Source organism: Lolium perenne, chromosome 6 (genome assembly GCF_019359855.2).
Source record: "Lolium perenne isolate Kyuss_39 chromosome 6, Kyuss_2.0, whole genome shotgun sequence".
In the NCBI taxonomy this organism is placed as follows: domain Eukaryota; kingdom Viridiplantae; phylum Streptophyta; class Magnoliopsida; order Poales; family Poaceae; genus Lolium; species Lolium perenne.
Window position 1 is genome coordinate 266,091,165 of NC_067249.2, and position 17,427 is coordinate 266,108,591.

General features: G+C 48.0%; 1 protein-coding gene across 1 annotated transcript; it reads right to left on the reverse strand.

The window, feature by feature from the left end:
• Positions 1 to 358: 358 nt before the first annotated feature.
• LOC127305497 (uncharacterized) lies at positions 359 to 15,068 on the reverse strand. Its single transcript, XM_051335922.2, has 5 exons — positions 15,026 to 15,068; positions 14,804 to 14,871; positions 2,514 to 7,998; positions 1,059 to 1,214; positions 359 to 882 (listed from the first exon to the last, which is right to left on the reverse strand). Exons 3-5 carry the CDS (start codon positions 3,747 to 3,749, stop codon positions 520 to 522), a joined length of 1,755 nt encoding a protein of 584 aa, XP_051191882.1. The 5' UTR covers positions 3,750 to 7,998; positions 14,804 to 14,871; positions 15,026 to 15,068; the 3' UTR covers positions 359 to 519.
• Positions 15,069 to 17,427: the final 2,359 nt, after the last annotated feature.

Sequence of the window (17,427 nt, forward strand, 5' to 3'; positions counted from 1 at the left end):
AACCACACGGCCGGATTTTAATTCTCATACTGCCGACCATCCATATTCATTCAATGTCGTACAGGAGATGTACACAACGTACACATGTATTGTAAATTTCAGCTAATTCTCATACTAAAAAATAGAAACATTAAATGCTCATGGATTAACTTTAGCCACACATTCATCGAGTGCACCCAAGCTCGGTTGTAATTCGTCCGCACTCCGTGTAAGATAGCTAATTAAGAAGGGCTAGTATAAGTAGTGTATAAGACTTGTTCAGTCAGCCGCCGGACTTTCTTGTCTCGGCGCTCTTCTATAGACATTGACTAAGTAGGCAGCATTTCTCTCTAAAAAAAAGACAAGCATGAGCAATGAATTTGCTTCTAAATAGTGCCTGAAAGTTCTGAACTTAACTTAACTGGCAGTACGAGTAGCTGGGTAAGGAAACAACTACTTGTACACCAAAAATCCCCCAACAGATGCGCAATGGCAATATATATACTCCGTATCATAAAGCAAAATCTCATCGGTCTCAGATCAAAGCAATTGTATCTGGGCAGACGTGGCGATGCCATGTTTCAGCTTCTCCACGAGCATATCGACATCCTTGCTAGCTCTGTTGAACGTGTGCCTAGAACTGGCTAGAGCCGGCCATCTCGGCAACGTGACCGTGCAACCGTCACAGCCCAAGTCCTCCACGCCAAGGGTAAGTTTCTCCAGTTTCACAGCCATCTCCAAGATCCTTCTCGCGAATGGCATGTCCTTGAACACATGGAACGCGCGGCGGATGGACACCTCCTTCAGGCGGCGGTGCTTGAACCCGAGCGGCGGCATGCACACCGTGTCCGTCTCTATGTCGAGTTTCTTGTGCCAGTCGGGGTGGCACACGTGGTTGAAGACCTGCATTCACACGCGCACGCATAGAGTATGTATCAAAGACATGGATAACATTGTTTTTACAAATTTATAAATGTTCATTATGTCTGTATTGTAGATGCAACGTTGTGTCAACAAATCTCGAATAAATATTTGTTGTGGAAATCAATACTCGTAAAGAGTGAGGGGCAAACACATACCTCGATGTGAAGAGTCTGCAAGCGTGGTGCAGCTCCAAGTAGATGAAAGACGAGCCACGTAAAGTCATTGGTAGGATGGATCTTCTCTAGATTGAGCTCCTTTAGCCCGCCGAGTGCGGGCCTCAAATATTTTGGGTATTCTGGTTGCACCCAGATCTGTCATAGGCAGTCATGGACAAAATCTCAAAGAGCATGACAATACACATTTATGAATGCATGTGAGAACCTTAAAAACATTTAACATAGAAGCCCACGGTTTACTTGAAAAGCATCATAGCACACACCGTACAAACATGCAAAATTTCATTTAGAAAACTCTTAATTCGAACCTTGGAGCGTTGGTTTAGAAGTGGAATATTTTGTATTGATCTATTATCATGGACCAATGGAACTATATCCAACCACCTACATGTATAGAAGCATCAACCTCTAGCTCATCTCTCCACACATCAACATGGTCTATTTCCACCCGTAATGCCTCCTAACCTTTTTTTTCTCGATGTCGTATCCTCTTCTTGATCTAGTATTGGCCCACTCACGGGCCATAGGTTGTTGCGAAGCGGCCATTGTGTATCAGTTCTCTTTACACCATTCCATTAAGCTAGAGGGGAATAGAGACATCTTTCTTCAGCCAACACAACATCACCACCATAGGTCCGCATCCTGAACCCAACCTCGTTAACAAACATGTTGCTCCATTTTGCCACTCATGTTTGCTAATCGGCCATGGTGCACGGCAGTTCCTTCCTCCCCAAAATTCTCACATCCATTTTTTGACCATCCCCCAAAGCTCCAAAGAGCACAAAGACCCCTCCACCTCCCCGTTTAACCGCCCCTTGCCATCCTACAACCACCACCACTATTTGTTTGTCGTACTAGCTTCTCAAGCCATCGTTATGATCTATTCCCCCCGTCTTATGAAACTTGTCTCATATTTGTCAAAATTTAGATGTATCTAGAATTCTAGATACTATTTAGTGTCTAGATACATCCGAATTTAGACAAATCTCAGACAATTTTCATAGGATGGAGTAGGATGTTCTCAATAAAGTAAGTACTATCTAGCATCTAAGATATTTTCAGTTATATATTAGTCAAATTTTGGTCCTTCACCATAATGGTGATCTGACGGGCGAAAGATCTAAATGATGACGAATTGAGAATCAGTTAGCTCCAAGTTAGCAAAGGTGATAGAGTTAAAGAAATTTTAATTGATTTTTTAAAATCAAAAAATGCCAAAAAACCGAATTATTTTTAACACATTATAGTTGTAATTTTTGACATGCAAAAAAATTAAGTCCATATGTTATGAAGTTTGTGAGATAATATATTTTTAAAAAAGTGTGGATATGCACTACTCAATCACAACTTTTCGTCAAAGAAAATCTAACTGAAGATTACATTAAATTGCTACCAATATCAATGGAGTTAAGCCATATATATATAGTGGAGTACCTTGGTAGCTTCAAATGAGAGCGTTAGCACCTGTAGCTGGTGGGGCTCGAGCATGAGGAACTCGCTGAGCCTCCACTCTGAATGATACTCCTCGTCGTCGTAGGCTTCTTCGTACTGCTCGTATTGGAGTGTGAGCTTCTTGAGCTGCGGCGTGCACCCAAAGGACGCTGGCGGGGGCTGTGCTCCCTCGTCCTCCTCGACGAGCACCCGCCACCCGCAGTAGAACTCGACGAGGCTGGGCGCCTGCAGGATCGTGATGCCGGGGACGTTGCACTCGAGGCACAGAAGCGTCCTGAGCCGCGACTCGGGCGGCGCGTCCACGACCATGACCGTCGTGGGCGGCACGAATCCGCAGAAGCGCATGGACAGGAACTCGAGGGCGCAGCAGTGGCGGACGAGGTTTGTGATGGCGTCGGGGTCAGTGAACCTGAGGTTCTCGACGGCGAGGCTGGTGAGCACCCGGAACGCGCGCGGGCAGCCGCGGAGGAACTGCGTGAAACGCGCGCCGTAGCCGAGCATGAGCTCGGCCGTGGCATCCCAGGTTCCGCAGAGGTCGCGCCTCTCCGTGAGGAGCTCGAGCTCGATGGCGCCGCTGGCCTTGATCCTGCCGCAGCGGGCCGCCTCGCCGACGAGCCTCCCGACGCGCCGCAGCAGCTCGTACTTGGTGAGGATCATCTTTAGCTTGAGCGTCTCGATGACCCGCACGCTTGGCGGAGCCTCGAGGAAGTACCACAGCGACTGGACGAGGCCCTGGCTGGCATGGTGCTGGCAGGGCAGGAACCAGTCCCTGCGGCCACGCCGTGCGCGCGCCACCTCGGCGGGGCACCAACCGGAGGCGAGGAAGAAGTCGCCGACGTCAAGGGAGACGTGGGGGATGTGGTACCTAGGCAGATGCCTCCACCGGCGCGAGAGGAGGCAGGTCTTGCCGACCGTGTGGACGTCGCCAACATTCACCAGCCGCTGCACCATGTCGAGGAGGACGTCGTCGGGGAGACCCGTCAGCCCGTCGTCTTCCTCGCCGGCGGAAGCCGTGTCCACGTGATCGCAAGTCATTGGTGATGGCATCTCTTCCTGATCTCCCGTAGGCAGCCGTCTTCGCAGGTGGGGGTGTGGCTCGTCGTCGGAGTTGGCGGCGGCACTCTCGCGTGCAGTACGTGAGCTGTCCGAACTCCTGTGGCGGTAATATATAGGCAGGCACGGTAGGAATCGCAATCTCTCTCGATCTCTCTTTTCCATTACAAGCAACAGAGTTGTTTGACGGCTACACGATTTTTTCCTTGCAGGTAAAGGAGAGTTCTATTGGTTACGTTAGTTCGTCGTGGTGGTGAGACAAGAGTTGTACTCCCTCCTTTCCACCAAAATTCTCCCAACTTTGTTAAAATTCGGATATATCTATTTACCTACTAAATAGTATCTACACTACTTAAAAAGGAGGAATGTGTTCCTTATTCTGCCAATACGTCAAGATTTTGGTCGTCACCCGTCCGTCGCCCACTCGTCAATTTTGCATTCAAGTCCCTTGAAAAACAACAATTCAACCAACAGTCGCCCCACCAGTCAGGATCCGTGGATTCACAATCTCCCTCTCGCGAACTAGGGTTGGGCGCCGCCGCTCTCTTCATGGTCGATGGCGAGCTCCCATGTCTCTGATGGGCGCCGCCATCCGCGGCTCCCAACCATCTTCTTCCGCCGCCCTCTCCCTCCATGGGAGCTCGACCATAACAACCGGCTGCCGCAAGAGGTCAACCACGACGACCGGCCGCCGCAGGAGCACGACCAAGACGACGCCCACGCCACAGACGTCACGCGAGTCTCCCCGCAGCCGCCGCCTCGATCCTGCACGCCGTCGGCCTCTACCAGCCAGCACGCGATGCCGCCACGCGAGTCTGCCCGCTGCTATGTGCCGCAGTCCACTCCATTGTGACCTCCCCGCTCGGTAACATCCTTCCATGTGCACCCCTTGATCCCGCTAACGTTTCCGAATTTATCATCGATCCCTACTGCCCCAATCTCACACTGGCCGAATCTCCCTTAGCAGCGCAGATGACCATGCCCATCTCTCTCTTCCTCATGGCCGGCACCGCGATCTCCTGCAAGCACCGTGCCGGGTTGCCGGCCGCGAATCTGGCAGCAGCAGAGTTCAAGTACAAGGATTTGCTCTAAAAAAGGTACAATGATTTGCTCTCAGAGGTCAATCGGATCGGGGGTACAAAAATGTTTATCTTCTCTGACTATCCTGAGCAGATCGGGGGAGTCGGAAACCTAGCAAAGCAAGCAGCGCTGCCGCCGGTCAGGTGATCAGGTTTCATCCAGCGCCCTTGGTAACCTCTCCAGCCACTCCGCTTCACAGGTATTTCGCTGCCCCCTTGGTAACCTCTCCGATTGCTCCTCTCGGTATCGTGTTGGGCATTCAAGCCTCAGATGAGCCATGGATGGGTCATCATCTTCGGTTCTAGACTATCCTGAGAAGTGCTGGACTAATGGGACAACCGCCACATGATCTGCGACTACTTGAGTGTCCATCTCCGATGCATCCCTTATAATTAGGGATGGGCTGATTGAAAGTTCCGTCTGCCATCTTCATGTTGCTTTTGCTTTTCCTGGATCTGCTTTAGTTGTCGGTTACCTCCATGTTGTCATTCATATCCAGGTTATTTCTTAGTATTGAGGCAACCTACAGCCTATCTTAGACTCTTAGTAAGGAGCTCCTGTTCATTGCTCTCAAGGCTCTGCTTTTTCTCCGATAGAGATATATGGAAAGGGCAACAACTCACCTTTAGTTATGCTGATGCTAGGCTTAGGACTAATAAAGGATTAACATGCTTTGGATTCATGCCATCGGCTCTATTCCTTCCAGGCTAAATTGAAAGTACACTCTATTTTTTCAGTTTTCTTGTGCTCGATGCGCCAAGTTTTATATATTCCACATTTATCTACCGGAGTTCATGTCATTAGATCTAATTTCTTTTCCTCCCAGTGCCAACTTAGATGGTTGGACTCTTTTATGTGCTTTGGTTGTTTTTTTCTAGACCAGAACATTGTGGAATCTAGGATTTAAGTTACTAGCTTATTACTAGGATGCAGGTTGTGGAATGAGCATAGAAATAAACTAGGACGCAGGTTGAGTTACTATGCAAGAAAGAATGAACTTGCATTATCCATGCAATCTGGGGCTGGAGTATGTTGCTGTGGGGTAGCATATAAGATACAACACGTTGTGACATTGATGGCACTGTCCAGTATAAAAGAAGGTGAACTGATGCTTATTACTAGGACACAAGTTGTCCTTAAACGTTGTTCTCTAGAATGTTACACAGTAAACAATCCATATTTTGAAGTAAAATTTATTCTTATTTTGTCGTTATCTATTGCTAATATTATTGAACCATGCGGCTGTTCAAAATCTCATCTGGCCATGGAGGTTTAGATTCTTTATTTTATCCATAGTCCACGATCCCCAAACTATCTTTCACATATGAGTTGTTAGAATTTCATCTTCAGTTAGCATTAGCAGATGGGATTTTATTTTGAGACAGGTGTATATTCAACTTCAGCGATCATATATATTTTTCCGGGTTTGGACCGAGGAAACTAACCAATTTATTTTGGTTAGTTGCGTGAGTTGGTGTATTGACTGCAATACCCCAAAGTCCATGTTCCTGTACCTACTTGTCATTTATTCTGTAGATTATCTTTCTTTCTGTTCTTTTCTCTTATATTCAAAAGAGATTCTCTTACCACGTGTGTGTAGATCTGAAGGAAAAGCAAGAAATCCATTGTAATCAAGCATCGGCCAGATTATTGAGATATTAAACCACAAATTGGTGCAAGGATTCAGGTATAAAGCTTCCTATTTGAATGTTGTTCTAGATACTCCTTGGTTTAGCTGAGAGATTTAAAACCAAATTTGTTTATGCACAGTTGCATATTAATCATCTGCTTCAGTTTCGCAGCACAAATAATTTGTTGGAGTACAAGAAGGGGATATTATGATTAATGAAGGATCCATCCCCAATTTAATCCTATTTTTCACAAATATGTATTTATGTTTTATATTATTACCATATGAGCCTTAATTTGCGTTAAATTCTCTTTGTGAGGCTAATAGTTGGCACATAGACACTGATTTCAAGACTACAAATAGGAAATTTCCCTTGAACTGAAGTCGGCTCTGAAATTCTGCTAATGCTACTATACTCTGGTTAGTCCCCTTTTAAAATTGAGATTGTGAGATATTGCGGAACTAGGACTTATTCCAACTTTATGTTATTTGTTGGCCAACAACATTTATTTGGTGATGTGTAGTCCCTAAAAGTGGCACTTCAACAGCAGGGTTCATGTTGTCCTATTTGCAGTGTCTATTGATCAGTAACATGTCCCTTAGTTCATATGATTCTCGATTGATTTCTTTGGTTATTAATTTAGTTACATACATGAAGAGGATTCAAAAGGAATCAATTTTAACCATTTGGTTCATTCTTAGAAGATGAACAGGCCTCATCTAAACAAAAAAATGAACAGGCCTTCATGACATCCTCAAACGTAGGCTTCAAACGTAGCAGCTGAAATATTGGTTTTTCTTGCCCCTGCACTCCCAACAAGTGAATAACACAAGCCTTGGGTAGTTTAATCTGATTTTCATGCATCCACAACGCCGATACCAACTAATGCTTTTACATATGCATAATTTAATTGGCCAAATAATAATAGTGCTTTGATCATGTTTACCTGCAAGAGTAGCATTGTGTAGAACAATAAAATAACTCTTTGTGCTTCTAACTGGATAGTGTATTGTAAGCTCCTTCAGTAGAACAATAAGATAACTCTTAGGCGTGTTCAGAATTATGTGGAATGAACTGCCGCTATTGGTAACTCAATTAATGTCTATGAGATCAAATAGCAGTAATGCTTGATCATGTTTTGAGACCAATAATTTCTGTGAGACCAAATAACAATAAAATAATGTCAACAATAATGCTTTGATCTTGTTTACCTGCAAGAGTAGCATTGGATAGAACAATAAAATAGGGAATCCCTTGAACTGCCGCTACAATCTTGCCCCAGTTTCTTTGCACTACATTTGCTTAATCATTTTCTGGCCTGAGTGTGCATGCCAAGAGGTTGTAAAAATGACGATGTTTGTCTTGGTTAGTATTTTTTTCAGTTTCAGTGTTAGTAATCAGACCTGGTAGGTAATGCGCGATACACATTATGATTTATGTGTTATAAAATCCACTTAGGTTTTTGATATGCTATTGCATCTGTAGCTGATGGGTATTTAGGGTGGATGGGTTGGTTTATTGTTAGGATGACTCTGACCATTGTTTCTGAAATCTTTTGCAGATTGATGTAAAAATCCAAACCCTTGTTTTATTTCGGTTAGTCTTTCAAGATGAGCTGGCTGAATCTTTACATCAGATGATTGTTTGAAGGAACTAATGTAATTCTTTGTAGGCCTCTCCTGGAAAATCTTTGAGCAGAAGACCTAGCAGGAGTAAAATTTGTTAGTAGAAGCCTTAGCAGTAGTAGGAGCTTTTCCATTTAGAACGACAAATTTGACTAAAATGCTTGGATATGATTTTGAGAGTACTACCTTCTTGTGTTATTTTCACATTACCATGACTCCCATTTCCATGGGTGATATTTTTATTGTTAAACATATACCCTCCCTTTCCACATGAATGGAAGACTCATTTCCACAGATGCATGTGCTATCAATTTTATGGTGCAAAAAAGAAGTGCTTTGTTGAAGCCATCTTATGAAGCATCTCCCTACCTACAAAACATGCAGTCGAGAAGTTCCTTACAAATGCCACTTTTTAGAAGGTGTTTGGTTCACACAATGGTAACGTAAACGGTCAGGGAATGTGATTACAAGACCAAGATCGAACTAGAGCTGATGGGACCGCAATAACATAAATTGAGATCTAGATGAAGAGCCAGTGGACACGTGGCCACCATCAGAGAATGTCGGTGAGGTGGTGGGGATCTGGAGGAGACCGCCTAAAACACAGGAGAGGGTCATTTGGCGGCTCTGCTGCTCGTGTGGCATCGTTGTTGCCGAAATAGAGGACGCTGAGGAGGACCGATATTAGTAGTGGCTGGGGTTGAGAGATCGGAAGCGGTCGCTCAACCCTGCTAGCTTTGGTAATGTGTTTCGTTTCTGGTGGGGATTGGGCAGTAGCATTTTTTACCTGCACTGCGACTCAATTACATGATACCTATTTTCGGAGGAATTGAATCGAACATGATTAACAGTAAGAGGTAATGATGTAATCGATGAAAATATGTGAACCAAATACCTCCTTGGAGGAAAGAAAAAATGAGGATAGGTTTTTATTACGTTGTATGCATTGCAAGAAATTTTAAATGTATTTTTGTATACGTTACTTTGTAACTTATTGTTACAAAAAAATGTTGTTAGGGTATAATAAAATTAGTATGCTATATTTTTTTCCCGCTGCTTCACATTCAGTGTCATATTGCACTTTTGTAATCGATTTAGACAATGAATTAAGATCAACAAAGTTTTTCTTACACACTTAGGTAATGAAATACAATTAATTGTCTTACGCAAAAATAGCTAATATGGTGAAAATTGCTAGATTGTGTGCTATAGGAGAAAACACGTAACATGTTGAAAAGGGTAAAAAAGTATAGTTGTTGGTCCTCACAAGGTTAGTAAGAAGATAAAAAAACGTTTTCGAAAACTACAAGTCACCATGGGTACGTCCAACAAAATGAATTCACATTTCAACATATTTTGTCTTCCCGTGGCAACGCACGGGCATTTGTCCTAGTATCTAAATACATCCAAATTTTGACAAAGTTAAGATATGGGACAGAGAGAGTATAACAAGTGCAAATAAAACAAAATCTATAGTATCCCCCTTTTGATACTATTTATAAACTTCTACCCACTAAATAGTGTCTAGATACATCTAAATTTTGACAAAGTTAAGATATTTTTGGTGGGACAGAGAGAGTATAAAAAGTGCAAATAAAGCAAAATCTATAGTATCCCCCTTTTGATACTATTTATAAACTTCTCGGAGCAGTCCTTCATCATTCTTTATAAACAAGGGTTAATTGGATTTATATCACTCCCAATTTTACCGGTTGCATATGCCATTACAAAAACTTAAGACTTTGAGGGATATGTTACTTTAACTCTCTAAGAGCAACTCTAATCGAGCCCATAAATGCTGCCGAAACTGAATTTTTCTAGCGGATTTACGGGTTTGGCCCGAAAGCCGCGTAGAGTAGAGAATGAACTCGCCGCCCGACCAGAAAAAAATTCTCGGGGCCCGAGAAACTCCGCACGCGGCCCCTATATACAGACAGTGAAGGGGAGCTCGGTTCCAGAACCCTAATCCCCTCCGCCGTGTCTTCCGCCCCGTGACTCTGACGAGAAATCCGAGCGCAGCCGCCGCCGCATTAGCGCATCCGTGTCCTCCACCTGCACCGCATTGCTGGCGCCGGCAGCTGCGAGAGGGAGGAGGTCGGATTGGTGGCAGCAACTCGTCGCCGCGCCCCCCGCTCTTCCGCTTGGACGGGGAGGCGGACGACGGAGGAGGCACGAATCGACCTCCGAGCGGAAGACCTCCGCCGTCCTCCGCCTCGCCACCTCCTCCGCCGTCTTCCGTTCGGAGGTCACGCCTCCTCCGCCGTCCTCCGCTTCGTCGTCGTCCGCCTCCCCATCCTGCGCCGGGCGCAGAAGCCCCGGTAAGTATCTCGGGGCCGAATTTTGTTCATCGTTAGGTCGCGCGTTGGAGGAACTACCTATATATGATCTTTAGTTTGCGACCGCCATGGAAATTATGTATGTATGACTATGAATTTGATTGCCAAACTTGTTTGCAATGAACAATTCTCCCGCTAAATTAAAATTTCAAGTTTTTCGATTCCGATTACAGGTTCTATTCTACGCGACCTCCGAATTCGCTCAAAAAACGTTTTTCGAGCGACTGAACTCACGCTTTTTAGGTTGCGTGTTTACGGGCTCTGTTACAGATGCTCGTGGTCGATATTTGTCTTGCCGAACGGCAAAGGCTTCCCCATGGTGTCGATCGGGTTAGGCGCGTGTCTGTCCCACCCGTGCCACGCGAGGGCCGAGAGGATCGTAACAAGGTGCGCCACCGCCGAACCATGTTGCCGGCCGATCTCCGAGAAGATCCAGCGTACGCGCTCAATTCCTACAACTGGATCTCGTTCGGGATGTGGGAGTTTGACGCGCGCCGGTGAGCGGGATACCTCGGCGACGTCGACTACTTCGACCGCGAGCTCGCCGCGGACGATGACGACGAGGGCGAGTACGACGACGGCAACGTGGACGAGGGCGAGGGCGCGGAGGACGACGATGCCGCCGAGGCCGAAGCCTCATCTCGGACGGCCATGTCCAAGGCGGAGACAACGACCACGACGACAGGGTCCGGCGTGGGATCCGGAGACCCAACCGCCGAACATTAGCGAGGAGGAGGCGACGGCCTCACCATCCAGCTTCATGAGTCGTCGCTAGTGCATGGAAGGCCGACGACTCCTCTTACCACGCTAACACGTACCCAAGGGCGTGGGTCATCTGCTGCTCCTTCGACGGCTTGGGATCCGTGGCCACCTTCAGCATAGCCTGCTCCGCAGACGGTCGGGCAATAGTAGGCTGCCCTTCCTCCTCCACCGCTGGTGTACCAGCTCCCATGGCGGATGCCGGAGTTCATCGACCTCGTCAGTGACGACGAGTCCGTAGCTAGGTTTTAGGTTTTTAATGTATTTTTTGAATTATGTAAATTATGGGTTTTCAATGAAATTTTTTATGCGCCGAGCCGATGGGGACCTCCCTACGCAAACGGACACGCAGTCGATTACGACCATTTGGCCCGATGCAACCGGACGGTTCACGTCCGTTTTGTCGTTCGATTTGCGTCGTCACGTTGGAGATACCCTCAGGGGCGAGGACGCACCATGAATTCCACGGAAATTGGTGTTGAAGTTTCTGGATATAAATTAAATCCTCTATATGCCCAGAAACAGCTAACTCATATTGGTTTTTATGATTTTATGTAAAATTTTCAGATTTTTATGAGAAGTTCGATTTTTGGGCTAAAATTTGACAAATTTCTGGACAAAATAAAAAATGTCAGTTTAAGGATGCAGATATACCCAGAAATGGCCCAAATTAGAAGAGTAAACTCATTTTGGTGCTTTTAATTTTCTGTGATTGTTTCACATTTTTCTTAGAAGTTCAATGTTTTGCAAAAAATTAATTTTTTTGAATATTTTGGAGCCCCAAAACCTAAAAGTGCTAACGAAATTTGAACACAGGTTACACATATGTTTTGAACCGTTACCATCTTAGGTGTAGAGAACGAATTTTTTTTGAAGGCATATGTGTGGAATTGAGAGTGGCATAAAACCAATTAACCCTATAAATAAAATGACCATGGCCGAATATATATAAGGTGATGGGAGACCCCTTACAAAGCAGCTCAAGAAAAACAAAAGGAAACACGAAAGCCCAAAACTTGCTACCCTGAAACAAGACCAATTAAACATAAAGCTCCACAACGTCGCCCTTAGGAGGCTAACGACGCATCGCGCCGCCGCCGTCGAGACCGACGGTCAAGGGTTTTCACCCGGAGCTCTAGTGCGGAAAAAGTAACTAAAACGACGCCCCCAAGAAGGTTACGACACTCGCAGGCATTACCGTTGTTGGAACCAAAGCTCGAAGTTTTCTCCCAGGAAAACTTTTGGCCCGCTCCTAACCTCTGGCCCCTCGATGTTCTCGAGTTAGGCCTCCGACACGCGATTTGGGAGCTGCCAAAGCAAATCACAGTACATAATATCACAAAATTTGGTGATTTAGGAATCAGCTGGAACTTGGCTGGTGCTATTTATTCATATTTTGCATCATGAACAGATTTAATTTTATGAACCCAAACAGATAGGAGGGGATCTTGCAGAATTCCCTCCAAGCTTGTCCTGCATCTTTTCCTCATTAACTTCATTTTCAAGTTGTTCCAAGGTATCTATGTTTGTTTGACCATAAAATACTAATTACACCTCACTGGAAGTATGGAATTAGATGATCTGAAAGGCATATTATAAGACACTAACTAGAATGGTGTGCCTTTTCATTATCTGGCCATTTCTTTTATCCAAACAATCTTTTGTTCCAGCAACCTTTGTTTTCTTCTTTGGAGTCTACACAAGAAATGTTCTGTACAGAAATTAACAATGTTTGCAACTAGTACATGCATTGAAGTTGAAGCTGACTGATCATCAACATCAAACATGTAAGAAAAGTCTAAAGATATGGTTCATGGAAGTTGTTTCCAGCAGGAGCAGAACATCTTTCCATTAAAAAAGTGTCTGATCAAGTTCATTGGTGAGCAAATTTTGAGGAGCTTGTAACATAGTACCTCTTGGTTTTGGCATGATATTTTATTTTATCCATTTACGTTTGAGGTAGCACATATCGGTATTCAGTAATCAGTAGCATAAGAGCATCTCCAGCCGCATTCCCAAAGGTATTTGGGGCGCGCCGGACATTTCTTTGTTCCCAGCCGCACGCCCTTTCCGTTTGGCGCGGCCCAATACGGTGTCCGGTGCCCCGCCCGTCCCCGGTCCACAGGGAGCGCTCCGGGCACGCCGGACACAACGAAAAGCAAGGCAGGGAGTGGCGGGCCCGATGCGTCAGCGACACGGAAGTCTAAAACCCCGTCGCCTACCTCTGGTCAAGCGACGTTCATGGCGCCCATCTTTTCCAGGCGATGCAGTGAAGCGTCTCGTCGTGCATGGCCGGGAGCCAATGCCCCGCTGCCGCCTCGCCTGCCGCCGATATGCAATAAAGAGCGCCCACCTTCCTTCCTCTCGCCACGTTCCACAATCCAATCTCGCCGCACCTCCTTCCTTCCTCTCGCCACGCGTCCTTCCGTCCCCACGCCACGTCCGACGCGGCAGTCTCACGGCGTCGGAGGCGTGGGCGCTGTACCACACGCGGTACCCCGTCCCGCCGCACATGCGGCTGCCAAGCAGCGACGGCTGGAGGCTGGCCGTCAACGGGATCGGTATCCCGCCACCACCGATGCCAGACAGTGATCGATGGAGGGACGCGATCAGAACCCAGCGCGCGCGCCTCAGCGCCAAGGAGCAGGCCGATCCCACCTGGGCCGCCACCGACAACGATGCCTGGTGGGCGAACTTCTTCCAGGCGCAACACGACGTCGACATGAACAACACGTGGAACAAGGAGGGGTGCGTCCGTTTCTGGGGCGTTCCCGGGCGCACCCTCCTGAACGTCGTCGACAGCATCCACAATGGCGCCCCACGGCTGGAGATGCCACCTTCCCCGCCGCCATCTCCTCGGGCTTCGGCGCGCTGGCAGCCGAGGAGGACATACTCGTCCTCCTCGAACTCTTCTTCCTCGGGGCCATCGCGGTCAATGCCATCCTCGCACCGCGCCACGCCGTACACCGTGCCGAAGCGCGAGGTGAAGGATGAGCCCGAGTACACGACGCCGCCGGCGCTTCGGAGGCGCGACAACAGCAGCATCACCATCCACGAGCCAGGGCGGCAACAGCATAGGAGTGCGTGCGGCGCCCTCCTCGTTCTGAAGCCGGAGGTGAAGGAGGAGCAGGGCGACGAGGAAGGCACGAAGGCCGCGCAGCTGGCGGAGTACGAGCGACGACAGCGTCTCATCGCCAACAGCAACGACCCCGAGGACTCCCAGGGTTGCACGCCGCGTTCCTGGCGTCCATGAACGACAAGAACGCCTAGAGGGGCGACGTCGACGCGGCCATCACCATGTCCATTCGCGATGCTGGGATGCCGCTCGTCGACCTCACCAACGACGACTAAGCTGGGCCCAACGGCGCGGTGAAGGACGAGCCTGCCGACGAGACCGACGAGCGCGACAAGCGCGATGTCGTCCACAACGGCATGTACAACTTCCACCAGTACTACGACTCCTCTGGGTGCCGCAAGTACTACTAGATTAGGGTTTAGGTTTAAATTTCATCGAAATTCGTTCAAATCCATGTAATATGTAGCAAGTTTGAATGAATTCAACTGTTTTTTTACTAAATTTACAAAATCTAAATTTCTGTTTGGGGCAGCCGGGGAGCGACGTTCCCAAACACGGCACGAAGAAAATGCGTCCCCAGACGCTCGATCCGGCGCGATTTGGGGGACGCTTTAGGGGACGCGGATGGAGATGCTCTAATAACTAATATAAGACAGATGGCAAGGTATCACAAATTAAAACTAGGTAATTAGAAATGAAAATTAAATCGTACCAAGCGTTCAGGAGGTTTATCCTGCTTTCCTCCCATGGATGGTCCTTGCTCATGTTTACTCAAAGTACCTATGAGTGGCCATGTGGGGGGAAAATGTGATGAAATTGTTAAGCGAAGTATCACTAGCTCGACATTTATACAATACAAAATATTAAAGAAGACTACTATTTTACTAGTAAGGGCATTCCTCCTAGTAGCAGTAGGCTGTTTACCCTTAATTACCTTGTGCAGCAGCATTTGTACTACCTGCAGAGTCTGAAGCATCCTTCTTTTCTTCCTGGGGAGCAGATCTTTTAGGGCTATTTTCAGGAGAAGAATCAGAAAGCATCACCGTAGCAGTACTTGGTGCCTGTAAACCGAAAAAAAAATCCATATCCGTGTATTAGTGCATAGCAACCATGTAATTCAAAACAAGAGGTATCAGTTACACAGAACATTGGTCAAGCTATCAGTTATACAGAATATTGGTCCGCGGGAGAATAGGTCACAATCACCAAATGTAAAACCAGATCGAGAAAAACAACATGCCGGCTTTCGGCAAACCCACCGGCACCAAAACAAAGATAGCCTTAGTAATACGAAAGCAAGATATTATTATTCGGAGCAACACGAAGCATCTGAGAAAGACATGCTAGAAATGGTGGCCATTTACAAGACCGTGCAATCTGGTCTAAGAGCATGTCTAACAGGCCCCGTATAACCCGCCCATCCCGTAAAATTCCGGCGACATACGGGGCAGACGCGGTTTGGGCCGTCTAGCAGGCCCCGTATTCGGGCCGCCCCGTTTCGGCGGAATACGGGGCCCAGGAAATCTGCCCCGTCGCCCCGTACATATAGTGGGCGCAGGTGCGAGTGAGGGGTTAACCCCTCACTCGCAACCCTAGCTCCGCCGTGCGCCGCCGCCTCCTCCTCCTGCTCCGGCGAGCAATTAGCCGCTCCTCCGCGCCGCATTCCACCCCTAAGCCTGCATGGACTCCCGCCGCCGCAGTAGCGCCTCGCCGGCGAGCGGATCGAAGCGATCCCGCTCGCCGGACACCGTAGAGGAAGCGTGGCGGCTCAAGTGCAAGCTTTCCGCCGCCGGGAGCCGTCGCGCGGCCTGCAAGTACGCCGGCGCGCTGTACGTGCTGGAGCCGCTCCGGGAGTACGCCGCGGGTGGGCGGTGGTACCGGCAGGACCCGCCGCTCAAGCCGATGAGCGGCGAAGCCTTCGAGAAGTGGCGCGCGCAGTGGCAGCGCGACCGCGCGGCGATGGCGGCATGGAGGGCGACCATCGGCAGCACCAGCGGCGGAGGAAGCGGAGGCGGCGAGGAGGCGGCAGAGGAGGAGGCGGCCTTCCGCCGTGCGGTGGCCGAATCCGAGGCGGATGCCGCCGAGAAAGCTCGGGCGGAGGCAGAGGAGCAGGCGGCAGCCATCGCCGCCGTCCAGGAGTTCGAGGCGCGGCAGGCGCGGGAGGCGCAGGAGGAGGCGGCGAGGATCGCCTTCATCCCCTACGTCATCCTTGACGAGTAGACGTAGGTTGATCCGTAGTTAGATGTAGTATGATCCGTAGTATGATCGGAATGTATGTATGATCCGTAGTATGATCAATGAAGATGAACTTCCCGGGGTTTTTATTTTTGAAAATACGGGGCGAAATACGGGGTCTGCTAGACGGAATGGCTCGAAATGGAGCAGTTTTTCGATACGGGGCGAAATAAGAGACTTATACGGGGCCTGTTAGACATGCTCTAAGGACTTGCTGTAGGACTCGATTCTAGCTGAATTCTGCACCACGGCCACATACATCGCAGAATTAAGCAACAAAGTAGCACCATTCCGCATATGCACCTATCCGTGAAATTGATAAATCTATTCTGCAAGAAATCTCCTGAAGAGATAAGAGCTCAATTGCCGGAGAATACGGGTAGATACCCCCGGCATTTTCCCACGACTAAAGCAGAGGGATGAGATGGGTACCTTGAACGCAACGAGCCAGTCGGGGTCGCCATCTTCGTCCCCCATGCCTACCGCCTCCGCTGCCGCTCCGGCTCCGATTAGCCCTGCCAGTGAGAGGCCAGCGAGAAAATAGGGGCAGAGGTCACGGACAGCCCCAGACGGAGGTCACGGACAGCAGATCGAGGGGAGGGCGGGGGCCTGCGGCACAACCCTGCGCCGGAGCACCTGCGAAACCTGCACAAGGAGAAGGCAGAGAATGAGAGGAGGCGGGAGAGACCTTTTTGGATCTGATGTTACAACAAAGGGGCTTTAGCCCCAAATGGTGCGATAAGATTAGATTCCTGGTCCAAGGAGGGTCGGTGGGAGTCCGCATTAACGATTGTGAAAGTGATTACTTCCTGACGGGTAAAGGGCTCAGACAGGGTGATCCCTTGTCGCCGCTACTGTTTAACTTTGTGGCTGACGTGTTTACACGGATGTTAGTTAAAGCTGCTCAGCAAAATTTGATTTCTGGTTTGTTACAAAGGTTTAGAGATGGAGGGGTGTTCAGTCTGATGACGCGGATGATACCCTTCTTTTCATGAAAAATGATGTGAGCCAAGCGCAGAACTTAAAATGGTTACTTTCTATCTTTGAACACTTGTCTGGGATGCGAATTAATTTTAATAAGAGTGACCTGGTACCTATTAA